This window comes from Dermacentor variabilis, chromosome 10, assembly GCF_050947875.1.
Source record: "Dermacentor variabilis isolate Ectoservices chromosome 10, ASM5094787v1, whole genome shotgun sequence".
Taxonomy (NCBI): Eukaryota; Metazoa; Arthropoda; class Arachnida; order Ixodida; family Ixodidae; genus Dermacentor; species Dermacentor variabilis.
This window is the reverse complement of record NC_134577.1, coordinates 41,507,145-41,531,960: the sequence shown is the minus strand read 5'-3', so window position 1 is coordinate 41,531,960 and position 24,816 is coordinate 41,507,145. Positions and strand designations below refer to the sequence as shown.

The 24,816-nt window shown below is 45.7% G+C and overlaps 1 protein-coding gene across 1 annotated transcript in view; it reads right to left on the bottom strand.

The window, feature by feature from the left end:
* Window positions 1-23,893, bottom strand: part of LOC142559501 (uncharacterized) — a 45,682-nt gene extending 21,789 nt beyond the window's left edge. The window contains exons 1-5 of the mRNA XM_075671090.1: window positions 23,842-23,893; window positions 12,141-12,545; window positions 9,571-9,981; window positions 7,799-7,912; window positions 2,828-2,931 (exon numbers count right to left, since the gene is read on the bottom strand). Of these exons, the coding sequence (XP_075527205.1) occupies window positions 2,828-2,931; window positions 7,799-7,912; window positions 9,571-9,981; window positions 12,141-12,545; window positions 23,842-23,845 (1,038 nt within the window). The 5' untranslated portion in view covers window positions 23,846-23,893. The remainder of the gene's footprint in view (window positions 1-2,827; window positions 2,932-7,798; window positions 7,913-9,570; window positions 9,982-12,140; window positions 12,546-23,841) is intronic.
* Window positions 23,894-24,816: the final 923 nt, after the last annotated feature.

Here is a 24,816-nt window from a genome sequence, read left to right as displayed (position 1 = left end):
GCTGATGGCGAAGATCAAGCCGCACAGAAATAAGAGGTGGTTTTCTATGTTATTGCTGTCTCTGAACCAGCTGAACAGGACCTGTGTGAATGAATGAATGAATGAAATAATTAATTTGCTATATTTATCGCAAGCACAGAATAAGTTTCTGAGCAGAAAGTCAGAAGGCGCTAACGTCAGTACACTACGGCACAACAGGGGATATGGAATTATCAGGGGAGGCCAGATTTGGCAACGTAAAAGCGCTAGCAACGTTGATGTCCAATCAACACGATAATAAATAAAGCAGCCCCTAGCGGAAGGTTCTATGTGACCTATTAGCTAAAGATTTGTCAGATAAAGGTGGACGTGCTCACACGGCCACAAGTCCAGGTAAACGCACAACACAAACGTCGAATATTAATTGAAAGTTTGTACAGTGGCGCAAAAGAAGGAAGACTCATAACTTATCTATGCATTTCACCTGCAGACGATTATTCTGTGTTTTGTTCTGCAGATCAGTTTGACAATGCTATTGCTTGTGTAACTGAAGATTTCAAAGTAAAAAGTGAGTGGTTCAGGTTCACTAAAGAATTGCCTGTGCACACAAACAATACCTCGGCGTCTCGGTATAACCATGCGTGTTGGCAATGCTGTCCGAGGTGATCAAAACCGTTTCTAAAATTTTCGCGCAAGCACTTCAAAGTTGTAAAAAAAATGGCCATGCCATGCCTTGAACTACTCTCTCTCTCTCTCTCTCTCTCTCTCTCTCTCTCTCTCTCTCTCTCTCTCTCTCGCAAAGTCCTGTGTGCCCAAAAGGAGCGTCAGCGTTAACCCGCTTACGTGTTTAATAAACGCAGGTTACCATTGTGTTGCAGTAGTGACTATTTCGGAACGCTTGAAGAAGTTGGTTATTTCTTCGAGTTCGCAGATGGTTGCGGAAGCGTCGATAATATTGACAAGAGGGTTCGTGAGTGTTCCCTACATACAAACCATGTCGCACAGACTTAAGAAACTAGGTAATAGATAGGGTGTTACCGTTGCGTTGACGGCTGCCAAAAGGCTAGGGAGGTTATTCGTCGCCATGCAGAGAAAGAAAGAACAGGTGAATGGCAAAAGAATGCCCGACAGGTGAGTGTACGTGTGTGTTATGTAAAACACACCAACAAGGTTCGGAGTGTCTGCACGCCTTACTTTTTCTAACGTTTCCTAATAATGTGTCCTATCAGCAAAAAATACAATGAAGCGAGTGGAAGCATATGAAAAAGTTAACCGCATTTTTTTTTTACTGTGGATACAGAAATACGCAATAAAATGAAAATGAAAGCCCGCGTAAATACAGCTTGCCGTGGATGAGAGCAGAACGTACATATTCCCCATTACGCGTGCGTTGCTTTAATTACCATTATTAGTTACCATAGCTGTATTCCTACCTCAACCTTTTTTTCACCATTTGTGAGTGCGCGCCACATTAGCATTGGGAGTATCAGCGGTCCCTATCCACGGCTTTGGGGGCGGATACGGAACGTCTCTTCAAACGCAGGTGACGCGTACCGTTAAAATCGAAATATAGATCGAGATTTCTTCCCGCAAGAAAAGAAGGAGGAGAAGAAGAAGAAGACGAAGAAGAAGAAGAAGAAGAAGAAGAAGAAACAAGATAAAACAAAGCAAAACAAAAATCTGAAGTCGTACTTAGTCTTATATAGCGGTCTTTAGCACATTCTGAGTCTTCGTCTTGCCAACTATAGGTCGACCTATATTTTGGTTGATGCGGTAGCAGATGAACTTAGGTGGACGCAACCAGATAAGAAACCTTTTTATGCTGCGTCATGGCATCAAAGCTCGCCATGCATGGCGCTGGCTAACATTCCGAGGGCTAAAGTTGTATACACATGCGCAAGTACCTAAGAATGTGGACGGAATGGCGGCCGCCTTGCTAGCTCAATGACAAAGCACTGCAGGTGTAAGGTTCAAAATGTTGGATTCGGCTCCAGCATGCGGCAAGTTGTGTTTTCGTTCACTTGCGTTTCTCTTTTAATTATTCCTTCTACATCTCAAATACACATAACAGTTTATTTGCCATTTACATTATCTGGCTTTGTTTGTCAGCTTCCCTCATGTGCTAGTTACCTGCAATGATTTAGTACCTCGATTTCTTTTATCCTTCTCGCTAAAATACAATACATTTGAATATAAAATAAAAAAAATACATTTGAATATGGCAATCAAAAGTAATTAAACATAGAAGCAAGGAAAAGTTCTTGACTTCTTGAAGGCGCTCACTCCAGCATCACAAATTTTTACCCATAAATGCAGTCATTTATTTCAGCACACCTTAGTCTGCAAACACACGGCGCAAAACTGCGGTAAAATGAGACAGCCTCATGTAAACAACGGGATAGTTAAGATTGACGTCACCGTTGATTAGCTGATGACAGTTGGTGAGTTGCTGTTGAAATTGGCGCACTAGCTTTTTCAGATATTCCTGACATTGGCATCATCTGCAGATGGTCAGCGAATCTCTGCTTAATGAGGAATGATTACGAAGAAATCATAAATACAGGAAAACCGCTCCGAGTTCTGATCGTAAGCTTTTTCTGGTAACATACGGAATTCAAACATGCGAAAGAAAAAAGAAAAGAATGATATCAGTGACGTCACCAACAGTCCTTCAGTGTTTCCGTGTCGGAGCCAGTTTAACGACACGACAATACGTTTGACCTCTATTTATTCAGCTCCTTTGCCATCAAATTACGTTTAAGAATTGCAACACAATTTTCGGAATAGTCATCTAGCTGTCTAGCGCAATACTTTCACCCTTTTCAAACGTATGTCAATATTGCCGTACCTGCCGTCGATCTACGTTGACGTCGAAGTGGTAGCGACAGACTTCGCAAGGATAGATCCTTCCCGTGCACGCTACTTCCATGCCGCTGTTGGTTCGGCCAAATCCTGGGGCAGAAAGTTGCGAGAGCACAAAGGAATGCTTCCTTGGAGGCCTTCTTTCGGTGAATAGGAAAAGTGCCCAGTTATGCTTTAAAAACACAAATTTCTTCTGCACTGAAATATGAGCTAACACAATAGTGCTAGTTTCTTGAAATTTACACAATAGTACGTGTTCAGTGCGAATTATGTTAAACTTCCCAATCATACACGTCGTAGTAAACGTGCGCGGAATATTTGCGCGATTGGACACCTCGGAAATGTTCCGCGCATGAAGTTATTCTAGTTTGTACGTTTTACATCCGGCCTTGTCCCATTTATGCCGAGGCAACTCCTCGGATACGTTTAGTGCATTTAACGAAAGAACCTTATCACATCAGGGGACCTATAGAAATGTTTAGGCGGGGTCTTTGGGGGCCGCTTGCCGAACAACAGATGACCTCGTTGTCGAACATCCGGCGCCTCTATGGCAGGCAGACTTTAGTTGCCCAGCGGATACCTAGTGGTAATAGATTGTTGCGGCGGGGTGCGTTTATTTAAAGTTGAATGGATGGAAAGGGGAGAAGGGTTGCCGTGCTGGCATCGAGCCGCTCCAAAGAATAGCGCACTTCGTCCTCCTCTTCTTCTGTACTTATTGTCGTTTTAGCGCAGCGCTCCTCCCTTGGCAGACGAAACCTTCTGTGCGTCTAACTGTTACGTGCCCTCGTAGTCACGGGGATGACAGCGCTTCAAGCGGGCGAAGTGAACAAGCTGCGTCTTCATAGAACGGTAGCCACAAGACATGAGACTAGCAATGGAATCGGTGGCGTCACTTAGGCTATTAGTGATGACGAAAGGCCCAGTCTTACGAACCAGAAACTTTTGGCACAGCCCGCGCTTTCGAAGCGGTGTCCAAAGCCATACTATGTCCTCTTTGTCGTACGACACATTCTTATACCGTGAACCGTAGCGGGTCTTGAAGGGGTCCTGGGACGCCAGAGAGCGGAGCTGGGCTATCCGACGTGCTTCCACAGCGCGGCAGAGAGTCCGGGCGGAAGAAGAGTCCGCATGAGGAGTAAAAGCCAGACTGGCTGCAAAGAATCTGCTGGGTGGTCTAATATTAAGAACATAGAAGGGGATGCAGCCGGTGAACGTGGTCTCATGCTCTGCAGTATTTTACGCGTATGTCATAGAAGGCAAGATATCATCCCAACTTCTGTGCCTGGAAATTGACATATATCGAAAGCACGTTGGTCAAAGTTTAGTTGGCACGCTCGGCGAGACCATTTGTCTGTGGGTGACACGGGGTCACGTGGCGCACTGGCAAGCACAGAGACGCAACAGCCTTTCGAGTACACCGGCCACGAACGGGCGACCACGATCGCTCGCAATAATACCAGCAGGTCAATGACGCAGTATAACGGAGGACAGGAGGAAGCTCCCGACGTCGACAATGGTGGCCAATGGCATCGCTGTGGTTTCAGCATAACGCGTGAGATGGTCGACGCAGACTATAATCCAATGGTTGTCGTTTGTTTAGCGTGGGAATGGGCCGAGAAGATCTACTCCAACCATTTAGAAAGGAGATGACGGTTGTGCCAGAGAGTGAAGGAGTCCGACTGGAGCAGTATTAGGGCACTTCAATTGCTGGAACTTGTCACAACTGGCCACATACCTTTCTATATTCACTGGCAGACTAGGCCAGTAGAGTCGGCCCTGAATGCGGTTGTATGTTCCGGTGAAGTCAATGTGCCCAGCGGCCACGGCATCGTGCATAGCACGGAGCACGTGTGTTCTCAAATTCTTAGGGACCACTAAGAAGAGGCGGGCCACATCAGTCGCGTAATCTTTTTTTGTATGGCCGGTCATCTTAGATAACAAAGCCATTGTTACCTGACGGCTGAGCAGCTGAGGTGAACAGGGCATCCAGGATGCGAGCGTTGCACTACTTTACCCGGATGGTGGCCAGGTCGCGGATGACTAGCTACGCGGACACGTGGTAAGGTGTTCATAAGGGATGCACGGGGACCGCGGGCTTGCATAGTTGGAACGCGAACTTGGTCAGCGTTCTGCGCGAAATGAAACAGTGAAGCATGCTTGCTAAGGACGCTGACCAAGGCTCGACGCTTCTCTAACACAGTGACTTGCGGACACGGCAAGCTGCCACTCGAACTCTGGGTTAGAAACGTGCCGGTAAGGCGGCATCTTCAATGAAGCCGAAAGCGCATGAATAGGTAGCAAGTTGATCAACAAGAGGAGAGAGGAAAAGCTCGCCGGTACCGCAGTCAACAGTGGCCCCGCACTGTTGTAGGAAATCGAGGTCAAGAATTAAGTTGTGAGTGGATTTAGCAAGCACTGCAAATTCGGCTTGATACACGTTATCGGAGAAATAAGCATTCACGGTGCACTACCCAATAGAAACTGCAAGGAGTCTTCAGGGACACCATTTTTAGAAACAGCAAGGAGTCATCAGGGACACCGGGGCCAGCCCCATACGCTCCGGTTTCGTGCGACTTGCTACCAGTTAAAGCGGCTATGTTGAGACTGGTACCCGCTTCAAAAGCGGCAAGTCGCATACTGCAGGGTAGCACAACAGGCTGGCATAATAAATTTAACACCCACAGTGTTGTTCCGCAGGCCGCAGAAAGGATGCATCGAGGTACGAGAACCCGTTTCTTCGCAACGGTCGAAAGTGCAGAGCCAACAATAGCGTAAGATGTATCGGTGTCGATACCGCAAGCGACAACTCGAACTCTGGATAAGGAACGTGCCGGTAAGACAGCATCTTCAATGAAGGCGAAAGTGCGTGAACAGGTAGCAGGTTGGTTAACAAGAGGAGAGAGGAAAAGCTCGCCCGTTCCGCAGCCAGCAGCGGCACCGCACTGTTCTGGGAAATCGAGGCGAAGAATTACGTTGTGAGTGGATTGAGCAAGCAGTGCAAATTCGGCTTGATACACGTTATCGGTGAAATAAACGTTCGCGGTGCACGCACCAATAGCTCGGAGCAACTCTCCACTCGCAGCACTAAATGTATTAGCGTTATTCCTGCGAAAGATTACTTTACGGCCTAGTCGGCTTTTGAAATCGAGGCTGATAATGGAGACACTCGCTCCTCTATCCACTAAGGCCAAAACAGTAACGTTGTCCACTAAAACAGGAATGCTGTTTTAACATATGGGGACTGGCGAGGGCATAGGGACGCGTAGCTGAAGATGACTGGCGACCTCAATTTCATTGGTCGCGCCGCCTAAATTCCCGGCGGCGGTGACGTGAGACGTCGTCGCGGAGATGGAGGCATTGCGCTGGCGTGAACGTGGCGGGGTCAAGCTCCGCACACAAGCTTGTGAGTCGCTACGGTAATTTGTTTGGTGGTTCGTCCTGCTATTAGAGTCACAGAGCCAGCGTGTCCCATTACCATGCCGTTTGTTGTGTCGATGAAAACCACGCGGTTACTCACAGAACGGTGGTGACGTGCTACGGTGATGAGGACAAAATTGGGCGACGTGGCCGCGAATGCCGCGTTGGAAGCAGATGGGGTGCTCATTGGACACACTGAAATGTTAAACAGAAGGCTATCCCACTGTTGACAAACAGCAGGCGGTCTGCGTTAGTAACCGTCGTGGAACTGGTAATTGGGATGCGCTTTGATAGTACGGTTTGGCACTCTTGGACGAGGCGCGAAGTTGTAGGCATCTACGGAGGTGGCGGTGATGGAGGTGTCACTGAAGTCGCCGGAAGAAAAAGGCCCATGAACACGAGGGGTCGAGAGGGAAACCCCCTCATCTTGGTCAAGTTATTCGCGCACCACTTGCCGAATCACTGACTCTGGGACCACGCCAACACGGGCGATGGCGGTGGGGCAGAGGATCAAATCGTCACCGTGTCCACTTTGTTATTTATATAAAGATGACGTAATCTGGTGTGCCGTTTTTCTGTCACGGCTTTCTGATGATCAAGGTAATGCCCTCGCATAGAAGTAGTAGTTACCAAATTTTTCTGTAAGTGCTCAGAGATAAAAACCTGGAGTATGCAGACTATATGCGCTGTTCCTGGAGTAAAACTTTTCTAGAAGGTAGAAAAAATAAAAATAATATTCAGACTTGGTGGCATCAATATTTGCGACGCCCATGTTATAAGGGAAGGACATGCGCTCGCAAATGTGAGAACGGACAGGCGCACATTGTGGAAGGACTGTTTGTTTTGTCTGCGTGAATAGGGTGCCTGGTTGCGTTATTCTTGCATTATATAGGATCTTGAAACACTGGTTGTAACGTTAGGAAACATCCATTAACCCTCTTATACTGATTTATCATGCCGAATCGGTTTCTCTGTGTAAGGAAGCTGGGCTAGTAATACGCCAGAACTGACGTTGGTGCTTTCGCCTGCATCGTACTGTATTTCTACGACAATCTACCACAATGTACAGTGTTGTGCAGTAATGAGTAGGGACATTTGCAATGGCGGTGCTTATGAATAAGCGATCAGACTGCCAGTAAATGTTGTGCGGAACGTTGGTATGTATGGGTGTTATGGACTCAGCGAAAACTCCAGGCGACGAGAAAGATTTCTCAGATACGCAGCGTACATGTCGTCGACACATAATTGGTTGAAAGTAAGCCACTGCTGAAAAAAAATGACATAACATTTCATATTGTTCGGGTTTCTTTTTAAAGCAGGTACTTTTTGGGTATTCAATTTGATATTTCTACTCAGTGTTTTTCAAATATTATTATTGCATTCAACTCAAAACTATACGCGATTCGAACGCCCGTATTAATAAAATGCGTGACAAAGCTTGTGTTATTGCTGTACACTGTTCTTGTTGCGATCTCGCAGTATTCTTCCTGGAAAGCAGCATCACTCCTGTTGAAAAGTTATGATTAAATGTTGTACTCACCCCCACCTCCTGTCTGTCGTTCTTCAGGTCTTGGTTGTTCATTTGAAGCTATCCACGGTGTGTTTTGCAGCCTTAAAACCTCCCTTTCCGCATCGCTTTGGCGCTGGAATAATTCTGAGTGAAAAATAAAAAAAGACAAGTTGAAGTAAGAGTTCACGTTTAGTAAAAATATGGTTAACTCTTACCAAAAACCAAAGCTGGCATCGGTAGACAGAAGCAAAAAGAAGCATTTTTGGGGGCATCTCCTAATATAAGTAATGTTCAATCGAAAACCACGCGAAAGGAAACAGCAAGAGAACTACAGCTCATTTTACAATAAAATATAGGCCACACAATTATTTGATTTTAGAATACTGCTTGCGCTCAGTACCAGCAAGTATCAATCAATAACGACTGCTACGCGAATAGAAGCTTCAGGTGCAAACAAAATCAAGACGGAAGGGCACACTGCAGGAAAACTGGAGTCCTCTTCGCGATCACATTCGTCAAACGAGGGACGTCGCCGCATCCAAAGCTTTGACAAAGGCACTTCCCTTCGCCAGTGCAACGGCGGCTTCATTGTGCAGCGTCTGTTCGATACGCGTAGCTCACATGGCTTGCTCTGTTTTCTGAAATGTACTACATTTTGATTGTCTCATTCTCGGAACATTGGGATGTTCCACGGTGACCCAATGGGTACAGAGCGCCTAGATATGCCAGCACGTGCGTCCCACTTCTTTGCACATCACCTCTCGTCATATTTTTTTTTATCGGCAAGCATCACACATCGCCTTCGTCCTCCTGACATTGCGACGACCAGGTACCACACTGCCCACCGGCCTCATTCGGCGTTTGCATTCCGGCTCAGCTTGCCAGCGGTGACACCCATAAGCAAAAAAGCATTGCATCGAATTAAGGTTCTCACCTGGGCAGTTCATAAAGGAAAACGTTGCGTGAGAGAATGCGTTGCGCGGGATGAGAATGAGGACAATTGTACGCATTGCCGTTTATTGAGTAGGAGTTAACGACCAGCTTCGCGAAGTTTCGCTACGTAGTTTCCAACGCAGACTTTGAATCTGCACATTTTTGTGCAAAGTTAAACCGAGGTAGTTGAAATTGATTCAACCACTGCTTAAAATTAAAAGAATCTCCAATAACCATTGTACTTGAATAAAGAAAGCCGGATGGTATGGCGAGGTAATCGTTTCTCTTAAAGGGACGCTAAAAATGCGTGCTAGGTTCTTTTTAGCGAATTTCGCTTGCGCACCAGCAAGCGAGCCATTCTTTTCAAGAGCCTAGTATTAGCAAGCTAGCAAAGACGCGAAGAAGTAAGGGGGGTGGCGATGCAGTACTGTCATTCCCGCACGAGCCGGCCTGTGACGTCACGAAATTTAGGAGCGTCTACTCTGCTTTCAGGAAGTATACATATTTTTTTTACCGAAACTGAACTGTATTGCAATCTAAAGGGAGCAACGATACAATCTATGAATCTTAGATTCATTTTTGTGCAAAGAAAAACACGAATACCAGACAGTGCTTTGAGATCCCCGACGTTACACTGACGTACTACTCGTGCACGAAATACATAAGGCAAGAAATTCGGAAAAAAAAGAAGGAAAGACGAGTGCGGCCAGAACGTTTTCAGGTAATAATCAATCCCTTTCTGCAAAATGAACAAACAACAAAAACGTTGAAATAGAACTTTACTCGTACAATCCGATTTGTTGTTGTTCTCTTATTTTCCCATTAAAGCAGCGGGAACGGGAAGAAAACTGCGTATTTATCGAACTTACTGCGCTGCATCCCCCACGCGAAGTAGGCGTGTCGGTTTTCACGGCTAGCTTCCGTAGCAGTAGCCGCGGCAGAAGGTGCAGGAGCGACTGCAGCCCGAGTCGTAGACGAAGCAGCGTGCGCTGCCAAATCCAAAGTCGTAGCCGTGACGGCAGGCGGATGCGCTGTCGGATCAACGTGCAACTCCGCAATCAGGTTTGTAAGGGGAGCTGGAGCCATCTTCGAGGCCACGGCTGCCGAGGCAGTCGATTCCGCATCCCGAAGACTAGCCAGCAATGGAAACGCCGAGTCGACTGACGAGGTCCGAGTCAAACTGGGCGCCTCAACGGCTGGCGTTGCGGGCTGACCATTCACGCCGCTAGACGTCGGCCGCTCCGTGTCCTTAGCTTTGTGTTGGTCCATGTTCGTCTGCACTGTTGACAACGTGTCCACAAATAAGCCCGGAGATTCGAATTAGGGACTCGTTTGGGAAAGCTCCCAACACCGGGAAAATTCACCGACAGAAATTAAGTCTGAAAGAACAATATATTTTTCTTGGGCACAATGAAAGCTACGCGGTGCAATATACAAGCTGCACCAATACGGACGGGAACACTAAATATGTCCTAAATGAGCTATTCGTGCAAAGGATCAAAACTTACTGCTATATGTAGTATTTTAGGACAGAAACAAAAAACAGTTATCAGTTCTGAAACGAAATCTGGTGTTCCATTTTATATTGTTGATATACAACAGACGCATAAGAGGCATGATGCAAAGAAGGACGAAGACGAGCATCTGGACTTGGCACGATTACGTTTTCATCTTGGTCTCTGGCTGCGCTGATTTTGTAAATACGTTGTAATGAGTTGCTTTGGGTCTCTGCGCACGTAACGTTTTGATCAAAGTTTGCAACAACGCAAGACAACGAGCCGGCCGTATTTCGATCTCTCAGCTGAGTTTCACTTGCGGAATTCTCACTGGAGTAGTGATTCACGCACATCGCGTTGAGCGTTCTTTGTCAATGACGCCGATTCGGAGAATGATATACACTAGTTTTCCGAGGTCAACTCGCATAGTACCCGATTGACACCGTGTCCATTTTTCTTTTAGTTAGATGAAAATGACGTTGTTTAATTGTGTGCCGTTTTTCTGCCGTGGCTTTCCGCCACGACTTTAATGCCGCAGCTTTCTGAAGTTGGCGGGGCAGCACAATGACCCAGCTAGTGCTCTTGCATTAAATATAATAATGAACAATTTTTAGTGTAAGTACCAAGTGATAAAAGTTTTGAGTAAGCAAAATATACATGTTGTTCCTTACGTACAGATTCTCTAAGTTAGGCACGACAGAAAAAGGAAAAATAATATGTAGATTTGGTGGCATGCATATTGTTGGTGCGAATAGTACGAAAGAAAGCCGTGCCCTTGCAAACGTGAGAACGGATATGTGACTATTGTGCAGGGAGTGTTTGTTTTAACTACTTACAGCGAGCGCGGGGCGCTTTCTTTTTGAATTCCTTAGGCTCTTGAAACAGTAGTTGTCCCGTTGGCAAACATCCATTAACCATTATGGACTGAATTATGATGCCGAATAGGTTTCTCACTCCAAGGAAGCTGGCCCAGCAATGCACCTGATTTCACGTTGGTACCTTCGCGTGCATTCCACTGTATTTTTACAGCACTGTGCAATAATATACAGTACTGTGACAACACTGGGCCCCGACCTCATTCGGCGTTTGCATTTCGGCTAAGTTTGCCAGCGGTGACACCGATACGCAAAAGAAATTGCATAAAGTTAAGGTTCTCACCTGGGCAGTTCGTAAACGGAAACATTGCGTGCGAGAACGCGTTGCACGTGATGAGAATGAGGACAATTGTACGCATTGCAGTTTATTGTGCAGCAGCTCACGACCAGCCTCGCTACACACAAAATGCAACATGGGCATCGGATCTGCGCATCTTTGTCTCAAGGTAAACTTACGTCATCTAAATTGATTCACAAGTTCCTGAATAACAAAATAATTTCGAATAGCCTTTGCACTTGAACAGATTAGGTTGCATTAGCAAATTGTTCTTCTGACGAAGCAAACGAGCCACTCTTTTCGGGAGTGGTGAATTCGCAAGTAAAAAAATACACGAAGACGCAAGGCGAATGGCGATGGTGCACTGAACCCCCCGCACCAGCCGGCCCGTGTCGTTGCGAAGTTCCACAGTGCCTGCTCTGTTTTCAGTGAAACATTTCACCGGTAATCAACTGCATTCCAGTCTAAAGGGACCAATGATGCAATATACAAAGTTTAGATCAATTTTTGTGCGTCAGAAAGGCAGAAATCCGGTACAGTGCTTAGAGATCCAAGACGTCACACTGACTTAATGGTGCTCTGGTTAAGGCACGCAATTCACAAGAAAAAAAACTACAGGAAAGACAAATGCGGCGAGCACTTTCTCAGCAAATAATCAACCCTTTTCTGCAAAATAAATAAAGAAGAGCGTTGAAATATAAGTTTGCATGTACAATCCGATTTGTTGCTACTCTATATTTTCCCATCAAACCGGCGGGTGCGGGAGCAAACTGCGCATTTATCGAACTTACTTCGCTTCGTATTCCACGCAGAGGACGCACGTTGGTTTTCGCTGCTACCTTCCACAGCAGTAGCCGCGGCAGAAGGCGCAGGGGCATCTGCAGACTGAGTCGTAGATGAAGCAGCTTGCGCTGCCAAATCCACAGTCGTAGCCGTGACCGCAGCCGGATGAGCTGCCGGATCAACGTGCAACTCCGCAATCAGGTTTGGAAGCGGGATTGTCGCCGAGGCCACGTCTGTCGATGCAGCCGATTCCACATCCCGGAAGCTAGCCAGCAGTGGCAATTGCGAGTCGACAGACGGGGTTCTAGTCAGACAGGGCGCCTCAACGGCTGGCGTTGTGGGCTGACCATTCGTGCCTCTCGCCGTCGGCCGCTCTGTGTCCGTAACTTCGTTTTGGTCCATGTTAATCTGCACTGTTGACAACACGTCCGCAATAAGCCCGGAGATTCGAAACAGGTAGGCGGCTGGCAAAGCTCCGAACACAGGGAAAATTCGCCTGCAGAAACTAAGTTTAACGGAACAAGATATTTTTATTGAGCACAATGGAAGCAACGCGGCAGAATGTACACTTAAAGTGTTAACAGCGCAGATAGACTGAGTGAGGAACAACAGGACATAGCAGTTAAGTATAACTGGCACGTTATTGGAAGAGGCAACATATACGTAGGCTGAGAGAGCCAATGGGAAAGCTAAGAAATCCAAACAAAAAAATAAGAATTCGGTTTAATCATATCGCCCTCTCCCTTTACAAAGCGTCATCCAGGTATTCAATTTCTTTTTTTGACAGCATCACTGAAGGCGTGCTTACGTAATTAAATATTTAATGAAGTGTAAGAGTTTTTTATTCCCCAGGATGGGGGGTCGGAGCAGTTGAAATACCACAGAAACTCGTTTAAACAGCCTGCAGTAAGCATGAAGTTCGCAGACAACACAGCCTGTATACTTGCGTGTAACAGAGACTGCACACTGAGAAGCAGCAAAAAAGTAGAGTTAGTGCAACTAAAGGCAAAGATGTCTAAAAATATTTTTTTTTCAGTTGTCGAATTAGCTTTCAGGAAGTGAATGTTTCGTTTTCACCGTTAAAATTAAGTCAAACTGCCAACCGCGACCAGCGGATGCTTGCTATAACAAATAAATCAATCACAGAAAGAACTGGTGTTTCTTTGCACCTAGCAAAATTAAACGAGGGCACAAAGATGCACTGATTGGAATGTCAGATCGGTCGCCTTTGTCTTGGCACACAGGCTAACTGGAAAGTGGGTCAGCAGTTTGAAAATACACACCGCTATATACATGCGGATGACTGGACACGGGCCCACCCACCAGTGGCATAATCGTGCTGCTCCCGCCGTTTGACTACACCGAAGAATCAGAGAGTGAGAAAAATTACGAAAACCATATGGTAGACCATTTGCTGCAGTTGTAGTGAAGTCATTCGTAACATGCAAAAAAATTGATTCGTCCGCAACTTGCTATTAAGAATACGAGTGCCATTTCGAGTGAATAGGCGCTTGAGAAATGAAACAGCTTACACAAACAGGTTTGTCGATGTGGACGCAGATGCTGTTACTGGAATTTAGGGGCACAAATCCAGCCTTTGGCATTGGCAAAGATGTCTAAAAATATTTTTTTTTCAGTTGTCGAATTAGCTTTCAGGAAGTGAATGTTTCGTTTTCACCGTTAAAATTAAGTCAAACTGCCGACCGCGACCAGTGGATGCTAGAACAAATAAGTCAATCAGAGAAAGAACTGGTGTTCCTTTGCACCTAGCAAAATTAAACGAGGGCACAAAGATGCACTGATTAGAATGTAAGATCGGTCGCCTTTGTCTTGGCACACAGGCTAACTGGAAAGTGGGTCAGCAGTTTGAAAACACACACCGCTATATACACGCGGATGACTGGACACGGGCCCACCCACCGTGCCGCTTCGGCCGTTTGACTATACCGAAGAATCAGAGAGTGAGAAGAATTACGAAAACCATATGGTAGACCATTTGCTGCAGTTGTAGTGAAGTCATTCGTAACATGCAAAAAAATTGATTCGTCCGCAACTTGTTATTAAGAATACGAGTGCCATTTCGAGTGAATAGGCGCTTGACAAATGAAACAGCTTACACAAACAGGTTTGTCGATGTGGACGCAGATGCTGTTACTGGAATTTAGGGGCACACATCCAGCCTTTGGCATTGGCCATGAACCGATGCTGCTTCCTATCTCGTATGTGGCTCCTACCCACTATAGGGAATCGGCCATGGTTTGGTTTGATTTAGTGCCTACGGATATGGCTCAACCCACTACGCGGGATCGCGCGGCAGTAGGTCATGTCTAGCAAAAGATTATCACGTCTTCATTTTTTTCGTCCAGTACCACATTTCCATTAGTTAGCATTTAGCCAAAGTATAAAAACTTTAAAAACAAGTTTACTGACGCCGTGTAGCTATTTTGTAAAAAGAAACACCATCTGGGGCGTCTCTATACAATAAACACAAGCAGAAGCCACCTGCAGCTATTTCACGTTTTTTTTTTCTGTTCCCTTGCTTCATGTTGTTCTATTTTGCGCCAAGGACAACGCGTTTATTAAAATAAAAAATAATTAACTCTGCTAGTATCCTGCCATGAGTAAGACCAACCAGAATGCACCTTACGACCTCCCCCCCTCCTAGAGAAACATAAATAAAAAAAAGAAAAAGTGGCTGCTTTTCCGGGTCGCCGTGTTAGAAAATTACTTCTTCCTCAGGAAACACACTCCGAATGCGCTATATACGCAGAGTGAAATACGTAAATTTAGGATTAACCTCGAAAATTTCGTTTCCACCGTTTCTAGTTCACGTGACATCGGTGTAATTTCAGATTCTACAGTGAGATCAAAGACTACTTCGGCTTCAGAGACCAGACTCGTAGCGACATGGCATGACCTTCTAGAGTTCAAGTTTCAAGTTTCGTTCAAGTTTCTCTCTCAGGTTTCGTTCCGTTTTCTGCGATGCCTACCAACCCCGTTTTCATTAGTGGCACCTATTATTTCAGAGAAACATCTTAGCTAGAAGGGACGCTGTACTGAAGGGTACCTAACCTTTTGAAGCATCGTGTATTATTAAGCGTGGAAAAAAAATTACCACACGAATTTTTTTTTTTGCAATCTGCACCGTATTGCCTATTTGGAGAGCGGCTATCGCAATTGGGGGTCAATACGACGACCTCGGACTCATTAAAAATACACACACACACACAAACAGCACATCCTTTAAATCTTTGTTTGGTCATTTTTCTTTCTTTTTGATAGTGCAGTGAGCGATTACGCGACGCATGTGCACAGCGCGTCGCAAATGGCCCCATGCATAAATAAAATAGCTACGTGATCGAGCATGCACAACCACTCAAGGCTTGAGCAGATATGGCTTCAAAGCCATAACGTTCGGCGATGTTTCTTGCTGGGCAAGTTGGTTGAGTACAAAGGAATGAACACAAAGTCTTTCGCAGTGGAACGAAGGACTTGGGACATATTTAGCGCCCCCTATGTCGCCTTTGTGATCTCCCGTTCGGGTCTTCGTTTCAAGCCTCTGTTTACTTGTAGCTCTAGTACGTACACCTTAACCAAAGTGTGGAGCCATCAGAACGTGGGACCATATTCCGCAAAATATTTGTCCGTAAATGTAAGCATTTCAGTACTATTGTAGATAAACTATACTAAAAAAATAAAGAAAGTAAAGAAATTGCTGCCACGATAGCATCGAAGATGAAGCAAGCCTCGCTGGAGCATTGCAACGTGTTTCGCATGCTGCAACTGTCGACAGCCATCCGTAGAAATTTTACGAGGCAAAAGTGAAATTTGTGACCCGTGATAATCGCAGCACGGCGTTCCCTACGGAACAATTTTGTACGCACTGCAGAGCGCGCTCGTGAAACTCGCGTTTCGCTTGTATCCCGCGCAGTTGCCGAATATATCATGAACGAAAAACGTTCGTCGGCTTTATCACCTTGACCCACCACGGCCGTTTGCACAAGCTAGAAGCTCCGTTCCAGTCGTGTGACAGGTTTATAAAATATCTGCACAATTTTGCGCACTTCACCCGAGCGTGGAATACGAGATTCATTGGAACTGAAGCAATAGAACGAAGTACGTTGGTCATAACTGGCATCGATGCTGATTTTACACGAAGGCTATACAAACCGGCTGGTCTAGCTGTGTTACGCACAGTTCTCTTTTCGCTAATGTACTGTGCTCCTGACGAGTTCTATGATTAATATTTGTTTTTTTTTTGCGTCCAATGAAAATTAAACCATGAGGCCTAATGAACCTGCAAAGTAACATAAACTAAGAAGGAAACATGCGCACAATGAGAACATAACTACGAGGTACGCAAGATCACTAACACAAGCTAGCACGATGAGAACCGAGGAAGCTAAGGAAGGTCGGCAATGCATTCCCAAATGCACATATTTATGAAAGGTTAACCAACTTCGCACTACTTTCCGAATCTCGTAAACAACGTGCTTCCGAGCTCAAAACCCTGTTGGCAAAGCAATCTCGACTTACAATCCAACTACCTCCAAATTTACTTCAGTTACTCAGGATAACGTCGTGTCACGTGGGATGCTTCCACGAGTGTTACCACAAATAATTAGAAAAAAAAATAAAAGAAAAAAAGCACGTGTTGCTACAGGCATAACCTTTGCCTTTTTTTTTTCGAGAACTCTTGCAATTCTTGTAGTGCATGGTACCCCAGCGCGTCTGTTATAAATTTAGTTTTAAATTTGCATTTTTTCCCATAAACAGTAGAACTCTGGAATGGCCTTGACGGCTTCTTTCGGCAGTTACCTTCCGCGAAATTTGCAAAATAAGTCCATCATCATATGTCCCGTTAGTTCAAAGATCCGCTTGCGTACTCTATCTTTTTATTTTTGTAAACTTCAATACATGCTATTCAGACGCAATATTGTTGTGTTTTGCTCTTTTGTTACAATCTACGCGTATATGCAACATGCTCCTCTGTTGCTTGCACGCTGATGCAGTTTCGTGTTTCGTACGCTTGCAGTGGTATGTTGCAGTGGTATGCTGGTATGCTAGGAAATGTTTTATTTTACCTACATAAGCAACTTCTGTACCCACTCCTGCGATGTATCACACTGAGACGGCAACAAATGTAAATAAAATAAAATATATTTAATTAGGAGTGATAATAAATCATTTCTGTTTTGTCTTCTTTTCTTGAAAAGTGGTCGTGCCAATTGCGATGAAGACGTCATTCTATAGAAGTAAGGCGATGTAGTGTTAACTACGAGGAAATGATGTTTAAAACAAGTCTCCCTGTAGCAACAACGCACTCATGCGCACTGTGACAGACTTCCTTTCGTATTCCACAAAGGGTACTTCCACCAAGAGATGAATTAATAATCACCGGGAGATGAAGGTCCATACTGAATAGGGTCTGCTCTAAGTATGTCTTTCTTTAGGAATAATATTTTCGGCAAAAAAGGAGGGAAGGATCCAGTGATTCTATATCTCCACACGGCGCACAAAGGTTCGATGGCGCGAACTCGCACCTATTCATGTACAGATTTAACTGCGGTATTCTTGACATCGTAATAGGGTAACCGAAACTTGGCATTGCCGAGAAGGACGTGACCGGACATTCCACGGGACTCCAAATGCCTACAACGCGATCGCGACCCTCTTCGCTTTCTTCAGTAATTACAACCTCCTTCCCTCTGTTTGTGCCTGTAATACACGTAAAACAGAAAAATGAAAAACTCACCATACCAACTGCATAAAGCTTCTTTTTGTATAAATGAAGTAGTTAAGTGAGGCGCTTTACATATCCGAAAAGAACCATTCTTGTGCTAGCGTAAAATTTCATAGTGCTAGATGAACTGACTGGCCGGCCAAGGGCAGCCTTTTCCTTTCCGTTATACTCAAGCTGTCTTCTCTTCATTGCGCATAACTAGATAATTAGTCTCAATTAATTATTCGACTAATCAAATATTAAAGTTAGATGAAAAGTGTAAATGAAAAAATTGCAGAGTGACATGAAAAACTCCCGATACAGCTTTATGTTCCTCAATACGTGCTACATAAAAATATTTTTCCGATCGTGAAAAAACCAGCGAATACACGAAAAGTGCCTCGAGCGCCCAGTCACACGGCAATTTAGACGGCCGGCACGAGAAATGCGTGAAATTTAGCGGGAATATTTCGCATTGTGTCCTCCTCCTCCTTCAAAGAGACATTAGGCAAACGACAGTGGGTTACCGAATCGCTGCCTGCATTATGTCTTGGTCGGCATTCAGGGCCACTCTAAGATCGAAAGCACTGCCAGTACTTTCACTTGCACTGCTCAATTTTGTGCGAGAAACTCATTATTCCGAGTTCAACTCCATTTCGCAGAATTTTCAACAATGTCATCGAGGCATCCAGTTACACGTATGGTACAGTTACAGCATTAAAGACAAAGGAAACACTCTCTCACCACCCTGCACCCTTAACTAGAAGAAACCGTCGCTGTAACAGCAACTACAAACTAATTCATTACCTTGTCTCTATACCTTTCACATCTTCCATCCCACACAATATCTTACATAATGCCCCTCCCCTGGTGCCAAGTCCAATCTATGTCACTGTAGTTGGAAATGCTCTCACCTTCTTCTTGGGCTGTGCTGATCAGCTGTGCTGAACAGCTAGCTGTGCTGACTTCTGCTGACCTAGCTGTGCTATCAAGCTCAGAGCCACAGGAGCAGCGAGGGCTGATCCAGCCAGCACGCTGAGTGACCAGGGACAACGGGGCCTCGAGCAAAGGGGTTTACGAGGGAGATTCCCCAAGTCAATTCAAATAAAGGTTTCTCTCTCTCCATTGGTTCGGTATTATTTTGTCTCCTGACAAAAGCCGGTTAGTTTATATTAATAAAGAACACAATAGGCTAAGTAATACTTTGAGCATTAGATTTTGGCTGCGGGTACAAAGAGGGAAGATGAGGCAGTTAAAAGAAAATTGCAATGAATTTTGCAACAAAATAATGTCAAATAATAGAAGCTATAAAGTCTTGTTTTGTACCCCAAACAAAATATATAAATTGCAATGGAGACGTTTCAGTGGCTATAAACTAGTGAGGGCTGCCTAAGAGAATGGCTAACGATGTAAGTGAAAATCTCAACTGGCTAAAGAATTTCTAAAATATATCTTTGTTTCAAAAGTCACCGTAAGGATAAAAAAGTGCTCAACAGATTTCGGTGCACTGCAAAAATAGTACGAATGAGATCCAGCACGAGCAGACATGGATAACTAGAAATTTAATGGTGATATACACAACGCTGTTCTGTAAGAGAAACTTTACGTTATCTCCATGGGCTCCAATAATTTGTCCAAGGGAGACAGAAATGATGGAACTCCGAGATTACGGCAAATAGATATTAGATAGGCAGGAATGACTGCACCTAGCTGGAGTGACGTATATTCCGAATTAGGCTAAACGAAGATAGCAACACAACCGAGGGATAGTCTTTAAGTGAATCCGTTCTCTTATTTAAATGCAATCCATTGTGACCTGTTGTTTAAATCCAATAGCTAACCTGCCGTAAGTACGGAAGAACCACTGCAGGAAGTGCCTGCAGCATTCTCTAATTTCATGATGCTGGAAGTGCTGTACGTGCAGAAACGGAGTCAGGCGGAAAAATATTACCTGACGAATAATTATGCTCATGTTATCGTAAGACTAAGATAATTGCCAGTAATTATGCCTAAAATATGGTTAAGAAGTCGGGAATGCGATTAGAGTGAGACCGCTGACAAGATACGGCGATCATTTCCGCAGTTTAAGAAGGTTTGGTTGGTACTACGGGTGGCTCATACCCACTATCGCGGACTGACTAAGAATCGAGCTAGTTGGATTGGATTGGATTTCTTTCTTCGATGGCGCACATACACTGCGTAGGCACACCGCATTATCTTCTCTTGCTTTGTTTTCCGTTTAACTCGTGGCTTAGACACGCTATGTTGGATTGGACCAGGGTGGATAAAGGTAAATTAGTGGGAAAGGAAAAGTTTGCGCAAGAAAACTATTGAGAAAGCCTGAACTTAACTGCACTGAAACTAATAATGCAAAGTAAACAGATTCAACTCGCCAATTATTTCGTATTAGCAATAATGTACTGGACGACTGCGCACACATCCATATGACTGTATACGCATGAAACGAAGCTCGTAATGAAAACTTAACGCCGGCTATTGAAAACCACTTATACTTCCTAAACCTTTTCTTCATCGTTTGCCTACAGCAGGAAATGAAGGCAAATGCAGGTGCACGCTGCTGATCCCCGTACAACGTTAGCGGTACACCGCGATAAGCGGGTGTATGCTATAAGCGAAGATAGCTACGAAAAGTTAAAACATCGCGGCTCAGTGGAGAGACGTACATCTTTTTACAGACCGCTAACAGGCGAGGTGAAATTTCACGGCCTAGTCTCTTTGCCCAGTAGGCACAGTATACGAGGTCCTCATCTAACTTCTGCGTTCAGCCGTTACGTAATACGAGAAAACGGCGAAGTCACGGCTGGCCGGCGTTACGAGCTCGCTAATGAGTTTCTTGTCAATCGCGCTGCGAGCTTCTCACTATGCTTTGCAGACCGTACGAATGAATGAACCATGGTATTTAGTGTGCTCAAGCCGTTCATTCTGAAATACGCGTACAGAGGGTAGAGAGAGCTCCAGACGGATGAGTGAGTCAGTGGTTGTTGGGAAGGATGAGATGAAGAGAGAGAGGAAAGGCAAGGACGCTATCCAGGAATGCCATCAGTTTGCTCCACTGCACGGGAAAAAAAGGAGGGGAGATTGAAGACAAGGAAGGAAAAGTGATATGCACAAACAACGCTCACCATTGTCACAGCGTACGTTGTAAATCCGACGATCGTAGAAAATGACGAGCGCACAAGGAAACGTTCCGTCCGCATCCGCAACTCAACCGAATGCAGCAAACGATCGTGCGACGCACGCAAGCGGGGTCGCTAGCGCATCCCGTGCTCTTGCACAAGATGTTCCCAACAGAGCATGACACTTCATGCCCTTTTTGCAGACGGTCAAAAGGCACTCTAGCACACATCCTTGCAGAGTGCACTAAGCTCAAGAACCCCCCCCCCCATCCCTACCCCCCACCCTCCCCAGTCCCAACCCCCCCGAGCGATGGGAGACCTTGTTGTCCAGCCCCGACCTACCGAACCAGCTCGCGCTGGCGGCTAGGGGCCAGGAACTGCTGGACGCATATGGGACCTGAGAAGAAGGTTCCACCCCATCTGGTGCCAGCGCGCTCCAACCGTCACTAAGGGCTCAGCACAAAAGTTGATTCTCTCTCTCTTAGCCCAGACGCCAATTGTGAGTCTTCTGACTACTGTTCTAACCTGATCTTCCGACAGTGGTCACTTACTCCTCTGGTGTCTCTAGCGCAGCACACAGCGTCGTTTTCTCTATTTGGTAACGCGCGAAAAATGCAAAGCAGATGCGCGATTGCCTCACCGCCGTCACAGGCGTCATAGGTGCGGTTTTCCGACATTAGAATGGGGAAATAGCATGCCCGCATGAGGCCCTGGCCTTGTATAAGTGTTAGACGTAGCACGGCTTTCATTGCATCGAGCGACCTGCCACGCCAATCACTCTTCCTCTACGACAGTGCGAGACCAGACTACTCGAGGAAGGCCGAGAAGAGGACGCACAATATCTCGTCGGCTAAGAGGCAAGCAGATTTCAGTGAGTTGCATAATCAAGCAGCCAAAGAATTCCTGTTCCTACTATAGTCTCCTTTCCTCGTTGGTCATTCGTGCGTGTATACAGTGTCCGCATCTGCATCCAGCATCGACGGCAGCCATGAGCAGCCATGAGTAAATCAATGTACGCGCCCTCTCAAGAACATCAATGCCGGTGATGAAGCACTTTCTGAGCTTGTCGCCAATCAGAGTGTCAGGCACATCTCACCGAGAAACAATGTGACGTGAGAAAAACGCCGCCCATACGCAAAACTAAAGAGGCCACGAGGAAAGGACAATGGCTGAATGCCGAAACTATATGCACAGCTCGTCGTGAGCCGTATGATAATGCGACTTGCCGCTCCCTCACCTCTTATCGAATAGGGCGCGGCCCACCACGCTGAATCCAAATGAGTCTAGCCTCGAGAGAAGTGCTCGCTGACCGGGACGAGGCATCGTTTCTTTGTTGACTTCTGGGCGCATGGCCATTGTCCAGGTCGCAGAAGATACGACGTGATTTTGCCCTACTCCCCAAAGCTTGCATCGCCAACGGAGCTCAGAATGGCGGTATTCACGGGTGATGCCAAAGGGGCTCTTAGTAAGAAACTAAGAACAATGGCGCCTTTTGCCGAAGCGTTTAGTTGCCACATGTGGCAGTTGCAGGAGACTTCACGCGCACGGTATAGGAACTCTCCATCAGTAGTTCCACAGTGACACCGGAGATAAAAATGAAGATAAACGCATATACCCGATTGTGGTACGCCGAAAATGGCGGCTCCGAAGTTTCTTTAACACTTCATCCAACTCCTATTTAGTTGACATTCGCGAGGGCCGCATCGTGAGAAGGCTAAATCAGAAACTCCATGGATGGCGTATCCGTCTCATTTTTTCTTGCGTGACCCCGCCAGGCGTTGGCGCGTCCACGTTTCAATGCGCGGCTACCACTCCGTATATTCCAAGCTGAAATTCTTGACCATGAAGTATAAATAGCCAAAACGAAAATCCCATAGTGCCAATTTCGGCTGCATGAACATTGTGGGTACTTCAATGTTCGAAATAGCGCGCCGAATTTAGACGACACCGCAGAGCTATGCTGACAGCATGCGTCATATGTAGTTGCAGCTTAAGAGGAAGCTGGAGGCTCGGGAGAACTCCGTGTTGCCTATTTAAGTATGTGCGACATACAGGATCGATTTTGTTGTGGAAGTCAGTGGAACAATTTGAACGAAAGTTCCTTTCATTTAGCAGCGAAAGATTGAATTATGCTGGCTACTCAGGCACCTAACTATGGAAAACTCGATGAGCTTAACTATTCAACATCGCTACTCAGAACTTGCGCCTCCCTATTTGAATAATTAATTAATAAGCCACAAACGCGTTTGTGGCAGGGTCACCGAGATTTAAAGTGATTTTGCTGTGTTTCCAATTAGGGACGCAAGCTAATGAAATGAACAACATTCCACAAGGTTAACAGGGTGTCCGCAAATCACGAACATCTTGCTTTGTGGCAAGAGGCTTAAATGTTTAAAAGCTTTATGTTTAAAAGCTTACTATCAGAGCAAGCGTTAAACAAGGAACCTTCACACAGAGGATTACCACTCCACTTTGTTGTTCACATTAGGGGCTAATGATGTTATCTGTGTACATATTTTCGCTAGTCCTTCGTTACCGTTGAAAAAGGATAAAGGATTTCGAGCATTTGATTTTCGCCGCTGTATGAAACATTCTGACATATTCACAATAGTAGAATTCAAAACGTATTGCATTTTAAGCGTCCACAGCATCAATCTCTTCCATCTTCGTAGAATCGCTGCATAGGGGCACCTAAGCAACGTGTCAACGAGAACGTTTCATTCATATAGGAGACCAATCGGCAGCCTGCAAGAGTCAGATGTTTGAAGGACTTGTGTGAAAATTCCTTCATTAGCAGTTACTATTAAAAAAATACTTCTGCCAAGAAAAACAAAATCAGGAACTACTTACCCATCACCTCTGAGCATGACCAATCTGAATAATTGGAAGTTTGAGACGACAGTGTATCTGAAAAAAAAAGAGTGACAGATAGTACTTCCTCAATCTCGCTGTCTCAAGATAAATTGCTTCTCACAGAAGAAATTTGCTAATGCGCTTTTATTCAGTGATGCACCCAAGCAGCGTTTTCATTCATAATGTCTAGCATAGGAGGCATACCTGAGGGGGTATTCTGCAAGAGTCCACCGAGTAGACTGTCCATTTCGACCGGTGCTGATTGGCTAGGGCCGCTCGTCTCCTCCACTCTCGTACAGCTGCATCCAATCAGCAGCGACCGAAATGGACAGTCCACTAGGTGGACTCTTACAGAATACCCCCCTGCTGTGCGTAAATCCGCGGTATCAATTCTGGGCACCGGTAGTGCCATTCTTACGTAAAAAAAAAAAAAAAACGTTCGCGCATTTGATGTCGTTGCCTGTTGAAGAACTCCAGATGGTTTAATTTAGGTTTCCTTTATTACGGCGTCTCCTATAGCCCAGGGGGGGGGGGGGGGGGGGCATTCTGTAAGACTCCACCTAGTGGACTGTCCATTTCAGCCGCTGCTGATTGGATGCAGATGTACGAGAGTGGAGGAGGCGAGCCGCCCTAGCCGATCTGCAGCGGCCGAAACGAACAATTCCACTAGGTGCACTCTTTCAGAATACCCCCTCTGAACACCCTATCCACTGAGCCGCTTTCGCAGGTGTTTTGATAGTGAAGCCCCAGCGGTAGAGTACACGCGACTGCGCGCGTACACAGAAGGCCCCATGGATAGAACAACTCCATTGTCGTGCATGACTGGTTATATCAGGAGCAGATCTGGCGAAGCACAGCAAGCGCCGCCGACGCCGGCATGCGAGTGAGGCTGCAGTGAGCCTCCTTGCCCGAACGCTTATCGCCAGTTCTGACTTCCAACATTCGTCCGTGTAACAAAAAAAAAATTACGAC